The sequence below is a fragment of the Prunus mume genome, linkage group LG2, assembly GCF_029339155.1.
Source record: "Prunus mume cultivar Tortuosa linkage group LG2, ASM2933915v1, whole genome shotgun sequence".
Classification (NCBI taxonomy): domain Eukaryota; kingdom Viridiplantae; phylum Streptophyta; class Magnoliopsida; order Rosales; family Rosaceae; genus Prunus; species Prunus mume.
In genome coordinates, this window is record NC_142699.1 from 2,898,300 (window position 1) to 2,907,958 (window position 9,659).

General features: G+C 46.4%; 1 protein-coding gene and 1 pseudogene across 1 annotated transcript; both read right to left on the reverse strand.

Moving 5' to 3' along the window:
• Positions 1-6,213: 6,213 nt before the first annotated feature.
• LOC148919425 (berberine bridge enzyme-like 21 pseudogene) lies at positions 6,214-7,630 on the reverse strand (annotated as a pseudogene).
• Positions 7,631-8,265: 635 nt separating this feature from the next.
• Positions 8,266-9,217, reverse strand: LOC103319277 (uncharacterized). Its single transcript, XM_008220789.2, has one exon. It carries the CDS (start codon positions 9,011-9,013, stop codon positions 8,429-8,431), a length of 585 nt encoding a protein of 194 aa, XP_008219011.2. The 5' UTR covers positions 9,014-9,217; the 3' UTR covers positions 8,266-8,428.
• Between the last annotated feature and the right edge of the window lie 442 nt (positions 9,218-9,659).

Sequence of the window (9,659 nt, forward strand, 5' to 3'; positions counted from 1 at the left end):
ACACCAACAACTGCAACGCTTGGAAAAGGCACCTTGAGGAGCTGGTCAGGAGAGGGTCATTGCACATAGTTCGTTGCAAAGAAGGTTATCCAGCAGATCGAGGATCGTGATGTAGCTGCCAAGGAACCTCCCCAAAAGGTCATTCGAATCAACACCATTCTAGCCAACTCCCAAGAGTCCGGGCTGACCACCAAGGAGCGCAAGAGAAAGATCGCGCAGGCAACTTATGTCTCCCAAGTCACAACGGGAGTACCATTGGGGATACACCTATCATCGGCTTCGAAGAAGGACTTGATCGGGCTTGACCGCCACATAATGACGCCCTAGTCATCTGCATCCAAATTGAACAAGCCGTGATCGAGCGAGTTCATGTAGATGAGGCAGCGCAGCCAACATCATGCAACTATCTCATTATCCAATGATGGGGTTCGAGCCCAAGATTAGCAAACTTGTCGATCGCTCACCACTTCAATGGGGCCACATCAATCACTATTGGAACGATCGACTTGGATGTCCACTCACCCCCGTGGTCCGCTCACGCACCTTCATGGTCATCGACGAGGTTTCCTACAATGGAATCTTGGGCCGACCGTGGATCGAAGATCGAGGCCGCCACATCCGCTCTACATCGAAGATCCGCTATCCCATCCTCGGGCGGGATTGGGCGATCAACAGCGACCAAGCCATGGCAGAGATGCACCGCCAATGGCTCAAGAAGAGCAAGCTTGCAGTTCACACCATAAATGCAAGCCGCCAACGAGGCGAAGCGCTTTAGCGCAAGCAAACCCGAAAGGGAAGGAAGTTCTTGCCTCACAATAGCAGTTAAGGAACCAGATCGAGACGAGGGAATCGCGGGAAGGCTCCCTTGAAGAAGGTTGAAGCCCGAGGAAGACGCGTGAGTTAGTACCCCGATCCCGACCAGCCGCATAAAGAGGCGCAGATCGGCTCGCGCGTAATCCGAACAAGAAGGATCGAGACGAGGGAATCCGCCTGAAGGCTCCTTGAAGAAGGTTGGAAGCTTGAGGAAGACGTTGAGTTAGTACCCCGATCGATCAGCCAGAGAAGGAGGCGCAGTCGGCTCGCGCCATAATTCAATCAAGAAGGATCGAGATGAGGAATCCGCCGGAAGGCTCCCTTGAAGAAGGTTGGAAGCTTTGAGGAAGACGCGTTGAGTTAGTACCCCTCGATCCTCACCAGCGGCCGGACAAGAAAGCGCGGATCGGCTCGCGCTAAGCCTGCGAGCGAGAAGATGGAGCCGACCATCTTCCTCCAGAACAACAAAGACATGTTCGCGTGGTCACCATCTGACATGCCTGGCATTGACCCAAATATCATCTGTCATCGGCTTCATGTCAACCACGCTAGCAAGCCCGTGGTGCGAAGAGAGCGGATCGCGATCATTGAAGCCGAGATCGACAAGCTCCTAGCTGCCGGTTTCATTGAAGAGGTCTCCTACTCGGAATGGTGGCTAACGTTATTCTGGTGGCAAAACAAGAAAAGGGAAAATGGAGAGTATGCGTTGATTACACCGACCTCAAGACAACTTCCCATTGCCGAGAATCGACCAGCTCGTGGATTCAACTTTCGCAACACCGCTTCACTTCATGGATGCTTACTCCGCTATAATCAAATTATGATGTACGATGATGACAGCGAAGACCTCTTTCATCATCGAAAGAGGGACCTATCAGCATAAGGTCATGCCTTTTGGGTCAAGAATGCCAAGCAACCTACCAAAGGCTCGTGAATAAAATTTTCAAGGAGCAGATCGCGTAACCATGGAGGTATACTTGGACGATATGTCGTTAAAGCCCTGCCGGGCGACCACCTCAAAAACCTCACCGAGGCGTTCTCACCGCTCGCCAATATCACATGAAGTCAATCCAAGTAAATGCACGTTGGTGTATCGTCCGGCCGGTTCCTGGGGTACTTAGTGACGCAACGAGGTATCGAGGCACACCGCGCCAAATCAAAGCCATTCTCGAGATGAAGTGGCCTTCCACAGTGAAGGAAATACAAAGCGACGGGCAGAGCAAATGCCCTTAACAAATTCCTCTCAAAATCTACCGACAAGTGCAGACCATTCTTCAAAGCTTTGAAGAAATGACAAAAAGACAAATGGGACGAAGAGTGCGAAGTAGCTTTCCATAGTCTAAAGTCCTACCTTACTTCACCTCCCCTGCTCTCAAAGCTAGTTCTGGTAAAGACTTGTTCGTGTACTGGCAAAGGTCCAACTCGGCCACACTCGGCTCTCATCCAAGAAGAACTTGGGCCCAACATCCGATATTCTACACGTCCAAAAGCTCTCCTCGATGCAGAGACTCGCTACCCGAAATTGGATAAGCTCATTTTGGCCCTTGTGGTTTCTGCGAGAGAGCTGCAACCTTATTACCAAGCTCACCGAGTTATCGTCATGACCGACTTTCCTTTGAGATCAATCCTCCACAACCCTGATGCTTCTCAGCGACTCATGAAGTGGGCTATAGAGTTAAGCCAATACGACCTCCTCTACCGCCAAGACGCAATAAAAACTCAAACCTTAGCAGACTTTGTTGCGAATTCACACCATCAACCAAAAGAGAAGGGTCAAAAAAGAAGGAAAGTTCGAGAGCAGACTACCTCACCAACTCGACCAACCTAGAGACATGTGGCGATTGCGTAAAAGGAGCGTCCGAACTGTAAAGGAGCCGGAGCGGCGTCGTCATCATCACCCCAGATGGAACCCAGCTAGAGCAAGCTATCACGCTTGGCTTCCCGGCTTCAAACAACGAGGCAGAGTACGAGGCATTGCTCGCTGACTTGCGCTGGCAAAGGAGCTATCGCAGTAAAAAGTTGGCTATCTACTCAGATTCCCAGCTGATCACAAGTCAAGCCTTAGGGAGTACGTGGCGAAGCACCCGAGGATGATCTTGTACCTTGACAAAGTCCAAGAGTTGTTGAAGGCGTTTCCCACCTTCACCATCCAGAAGTGCCCCGAGCAGAAAACGCGCACGCAGATGCACTGCAAGCTTAGGATTGGCGCCGATACCCAGTTGACGCTCCATCCCGATCGAGCACCTCGACCAGCCTAGCATAGAAGAGACATAGCAGCCGGACCTGATGCAAATCGATGAGGATCCTAGCTCGCAAGACTCCATCATTAACTATCTAGTTAATGAAAACCTGCCCGAGGACAAGTCCGAGGCCAGAAAAATCAAGTAGAAGGCTGCAAGATACTACATGAAAAGCGACATGCTTATCCGCAGATCATACCCCGAGCCTCATCTCCATTGCAGACAAGCTGCTTCCACAAAGCACAAACTCAATGGAGTCTTTTTCGAGTATTGTGTTCCGACATACGCTCAGCGACAAGCCTCATTTCCATTGGACATAAGCTGCTTCACGAAGCACAAACTCAATGGAGTCTTTTTCGAGAATTGTGTCCTCGACATACGCCGCAGCGACAAGCCTCATCTCCATTGGACATAAGCTCCACGAAGCACAACTCAATGGAGTCTTTTTCGAGCATTGTGTCACGACATACGCTCGCAGCAACAAGCCTCATCTCCATTGTAGACAGCTTCACGAAGCACAAACTCAATGGAGTCTTTTTCGAGTATTGTGTCCGACATACGCTCACAGCGACAAGCCTCATCTCCATTGCAGAGTGCTTCACAAGCACAAACTCAATAGAGTCTTTTTCGAGTATTGTGTCCCGACATACGCTCGCAGCGACAAGCCTCATCTCCATTGGACATAAGCTCCAACGAACTCAATGGAGTCTTTTTCGAGTATTATGTCCCCGACATATGCTCGCAGACGACAAGCCTCACCTCCACTGAAGACATGCTACTCCTCGAGTACAAACTTCATAGAGTCTTTTCAAGCATCATGTCCCCGACATACGCACACAGGCGACGAGCCTTACCTCCATTGTAGGCAAGCTACTTCACGAGTACAAACTCAATGGAGTTTCTTTCAAGTGTTGTATCTCCAGGATATACACTTACAGGATACAATGAAAATTGAAGTTTGAAAGACAACTGAAATTCCATAACAAAGAGGCCAACATGCACCATCTACTCAACGGCCTCACCTGCCTGCTCCTTCGCATCTGGCCTAGCCTTATTAGCTACGCCACCTTGGGAGTTGTCTTCCTCCATTGCAGCTTCATCTGCTATCTGCTCTTCAACTGCTTCGCACCCACAACATTGCTCTGCTCACTTTGAGTAGGGGCAGGTCAAGATAAAGCTATTTACCGTCTTCATGTTCAAGAGGGCGACAAGGAGAAGCACTATTCTTGCAATCCAAGTATCCTAGCTTGTACGCATTAGCAGCGATCTCATGCTTGGATGCCTCCATGGCTTCAACATGAGTGTCGAACTTGACCAGCGGTGCTATCACCAACTTCTGGATCGGTAGTTCGCGCAACTTAAGGACTCTTTGCTCGAGCAGACGACTCTTTGCTCGAGCATACGACTCTTTAGCTCTCTTGGCCGAAACTCGCAACATTGAGTCAGACTCCGTGCTTGACTGTTCGTGGCTTTGCAAACGAGTCGTGATTGCGAGACAGATGTACAATTCTCTCGTTTGATCCCAAGATCGCACAAGCACTCAAACCATACTTCTCAACGCCTCCTCGTGGTAGATCATGGGTTTTAGGCGGTTCGAGCGATACACGAATGTCGGAATGTCCTGCACTCCCGCATGCCATTGATCTTCTTATCGCTCGGGCCGACGAGACGCTTGATCTGGCAGATGAAGAAGCAACTCCCATAGGGACATTCCCAGCAAAGCGAGACCCGCTTACGGAAAACTTGCTCGTGGAAGAATGAGGAAGCTTGGTCGAGGACTTCTCCCGCTCAACTGGCGCAGATCATCTAGGTTCGAGCCATGCAGCTCCCATCTTTCAACATCTTCTAGGCGGACCATCACCTCCTTCGATGTTCACTCAAAGAACCAAAGTGCAATCCACGTAACCTCGCAATGATGTTAAAAGCTTGATGAACATTGATCGTGTTCGGCCGAGATCGAGCTTCTTGTGGATGTCATTTTCTACAAGCGAAGACGAAGTCAATCGGACACACAAGAAAGAATTCCATGGTTATTGTAGCAGATCAAAGGGATGCAACTTACCATCACGATAGGTGAGAGAAACGAGCGGACCGTCGCCAACCTCCCTACCCATCGCGTGACTTGCAACATGTCCGTGCTCCACACATGATCGCCCTGACTCATATTGTTCCTAGTTCGTGACACAAAAAGAAGAAGGAATTGAAGCAGTTTGGATCAACCACAAATAAGCCGACCTAAATCGCCACTGCTCCAGAAGAGGCGGCTTGCCTCGGCCCGATTCATACCGGATAGCCCATGTCAAAGACAGTTGGCAAGTCAAAAGCCTCTTCCATTCAGAGCCCAAATCCAAGGAGGAAGCCCGATTCTGGTGGACAGCCCAACAATAATCAGCATCTCACTGCATGCCACCACGTGCCATGCGGTGGGGCATTTGTGGGAACCGAATTAAATCATACCGTAGGTCAAATAATTCCTTCCATTTGGGGATTATTTGACCTAATTGGGAGTTACTCAACCTAATTGGGAGTTACTCAATTTAATTGGGAGTTACCCAATTAAATTGAGAATTACTTAATTAAGTTGGGAATTGATTTGATTCCTATCTCAATTCCCAATTAAATGAGGAGTTACCTAATTAAATTAGGAATTGATCTGATACCTACCACGATTAGGATTTGATTTACCCTAATAAATCAAATCCCTAATTAATCAAATCAATTCCAAATAAGGGAGGAATAATTCCTTTCCATCTATGGAATTATTCCTCTGAAACCCTAATCTCGAGACCATTATAAATACTTGGCTACGCACAAATGTCAAGGTACGTCTAAATTCCTACTGAAACTCTGCAGAAATTATTTCTCACAAACCCTAGCCACCACTTTCTTTCTCTCTCTGACACAAGGCTCCGGCCACCACACACGGCTCCGGCCACCCTTTTCCTTGAAATACCCTACCTAACTTAGGCATCGGAGGGCCTTTGGCCAACACCCCCCGGGTGTGGTCCTTTTACCCCGATCTGTTTTGCAGGGAGAAAGAGAAGTGGAGAAGACGAAAGAATCATTGAAGAATATTCTAGTGGGACGAAATTTGCTCCCACACTATGCATACACCTTCCCTTGTTCATAGCTTATGTTACCAAATTTATTGACACCAATGTCAAGGCCCCTGTAATTTAAGAAAGCACTCCTTGGGTTCTTGGACACAAATGGGGTCATGAACCTGAAAAACCTCCTGGTGTCTGTGGTACTGAACTTTGAACAAGTTCCCGGCACGGTGTGGAAAAAGCGTGGCAGAGGCTGGAATCCGACTCATCATCCCACTATATGGATTGAAACCCAGACCTATTTGGCCTGTTTCAATCATCTTCTTCCACACCAACTCCAATCTGCCTTTGGAAATTGGGGTTTGAACATAATCAGACTTCCTTTTCAGGAAATTTGCATGATCAGGATTTCTATCAAGCAATACATCAGGGGAGATCCCATTATCATACTTTGCCCACCAAAGCACAGACTCAATCCAGCTCATCTCCTTACAGTCCTCCTTCAAACCCAACTCAGGAAACTGCTTCCCCAATAATGACACAAGTTGGTCAGCATTGCCTAGAAACTCTGCCATAAGTGTGGGTGTGGCTTTAACAATGTTGCTCCCTGGCTGCAACAGCAGCCTCATAAACAGACCATGGTCTGTGGTTGGTGCCGCCTCGAAACGAGGTCGGTTGCATTCTCTTCCAACGTTCTCACAGCCTGGAAAACTGTGATAGTTTACCAGCTTCAATTTGTATGCAACAATGACATCAAAGCTTCCTCCACCCCCTCCTTTAATAGCCCAAAACAGGTCTTCTCCCATTGATTTTCTATCAAGAACTCTCCACTTAGCATCAACAATCAGAGCATCAATGACATTGTCAACAGCAAGGCCAAACTTGCTCAACATGTTTCCATAGCCACCACCACTTATGTGCCCACCAATACCAACTGTGGGGCAAACACCAGCAGGAAAGCCATGGACTTTGCTCTTCTCCGAAATTCTGTAGTACAATTCTCGAAGTGTGGCTCCAGCCTAAACCCAAACTGACTTGTCCTTAATGTCTACAGTCACAGACCTCAGGTTGAACATGTCAAGGACAATAAAGGTCTGATCAGACCAGTAAGAAAATGCCAAATAGAGTGTAAGAGGAGAGGTTTTCTGGTTTATTTGGTTTCAATTTTCATTAATTTCTTTTGTAATACATACAGCAGAATATATATACAAGCTCAATATTAATTGAGCCCCTAATCCTGGAGATTGCAGCAGCTTCCTAAAGTCAAGCTAACCTCATTAATGTAGCCAACCTCATCAATGCCAAACAGTCAGCCTGCAAGCTAACAGAATGGCCCTCATAATCGTGCCCACCGCTTCGGATTCTCAGCTGTATGCCAAGCTGTTTTTGCACAAACAACAGAGGCTTGGACATGAGATTCAGCTGAGGGTGTGACAATGAGGACTGGTTTTGGGGTTGAAGTGGTGTTGAACCTTGAGTTTCTGATGGAGGCTTGTAGAACAGATGAGTACGAAGGGTTGTTTTCGTCATAAGATTATGTTGGGCAATTGGGTTGATGATAAATTTGTGTTTGTGTTTAGGCATTGAAGAAAGTTGTCATAGACAGAAGCTGAGGCTGCCCATGAAGCAGAACCATGAAAAACTAGGAGGAAAACAAGCGGAAGCATCATCATCCTAGGCATTGCTTCTCTCATTGCCTCTGTCAATTTTTTTGTATTTTGTATGTTGGTTGTTGTAAGGTTTTGGTCCTCCTCCTACAGATAGATATATCTTTTTATTAGGTTGCTTGACTAGTTGGATGTATCTTTTTATTTTTATCATTTCATTAATGAAATTCACTCTTACCGTCCAACCATCTTCAAATAAACTTATTTAATAAGCGTCTCAACTGAAGCTCCATATATATATTAAAAAATTAATTCATTTAGATATTGTAGTTTTGGTAAGGATTAATTTTGCATTCACGAAAATTGGATTGATCCATATATTGGGCTCGTCACACTTCCCTTCTCGTCCAAAATCGGAAATCCCCGATTTGAATATTGAGAGGATGGACGGAGGCATAACTGAAGGAAAAAATGTCATGCGTGTAAATTTGTTTCAATGGCAAACTCTGTTTTTTCCTTTAGTGGACTGATGCTTCTACTTCTCAACAACCCAAGGGCAAGGCAAAGACGCACACCACTATTTCATATTCACAATTCCAAAAATTCTCAACAAAAAAACTTCACAAACAAATTTTACCAAAAGAAAAATAAATAAAAATGGATGATCTACAAGCTACCAAAAAACAAAAAAAAAAAAAGGAAAGTGCAAAGAAGCAATCAATCAAGCCAAAAGAGGAGTAGTTTTGGAATCATTATCATAGTCATGAATCTCATGATACAAACGATCATCAACATCATCATCCCCACAATCATACACAGATCCAACGAGCAGCAACTGATCCTCCAAATACCTCTGCAGCAGCCCCATCTCTTCTCTCTCGCCGCCGCGTCCTTCTTCGCATCGCCGCAGCCGTTCCTCCACCTCTTCGTCGGCGCCGTGAGCCGTCTTTATACGGCGGCGGCGACAGAGCCGGAGGCAGAGCTCGGCGGCGCAGAGGAAAGGGAAAGTGGCGCAGAGAAAGGGGATGAGAATCGGAGAGCAGATGAGGAGGAAGAGGTAGCGGCTTCGGCGAGCTCGGAGCCATGTGGTTGAGGAGGAGGCGGCGGCTAACATGATCAGAGACGTCGCGAGGATTGGGAAAGGGGAAGGGGAGGGAGAGATCGTGGCCGTTGGATTGCGGAGATTGAGATTGACTTCATCGCGTCTTTTTCGGTAACGGCTGTGCGCTGCAGAAGCTGCTTTGGGTTTCAAAGTGGGGGAGTGGAGGATCACATGAGTGGGGATTTTTATACATGTGGGCGTCATGTGAACCTCTGACTTCGTGACTATACTTCCCTTTTGGTATTTTATTTTCTTTATTTTCTTATTTTTTGACTGACACTGGCGGGCTGCGTTTTATTTGGAGTTGAACTTGAATTGTAAGTAGGTAAGCATCAGATATGGGTTAGGTCAGTTGAACAAAGCATTATTTTCATCCTATTACGTTCAAGCTCGATTCTCCTCGTAGATTGTGTCCTTCCTAAGTCAGTTAGGAGTCTAATTAGAAAGAGAAATCAAAACTAGAACGTCCATTTATGAATGTATCTTTCCCATCACGTGATGAAACATGATGAAATACAATGACACAAAACCTATATTACCATTTGATGCTTCTCTTTGTTGAGGTTCACTTTGTAAGCTTCCATACTTCGTATTACTATACTAGTCCATTTATATTTATACAAAACCACAAACTAGAAGGAAAATAAATTTACACATGATTAAGGAGATGGAGATATTTGAAGTATGACCTTAATGCGTAGTCAATACTTCGGATACAATCCCTTCAAATTAAGTTACCAAAGTAAAGGTCTATAACTTAAGTGATTAAGAACATTTACCCTTATACCCGAAGTTTTAAGTTCGATTCCCCCTCCCCAATACTGTTTATATAACAAACAAACAAAATTCA

Excerpts from the sequence above, each read along its gene's own strand:
- LOC103319277 (XM_008220789.2), bottom strand. The coding sequence starts at position 9,013 with ATGACGCCCACATGTATAAAAATCCCCACTCATGTGATCCTCCACTCC.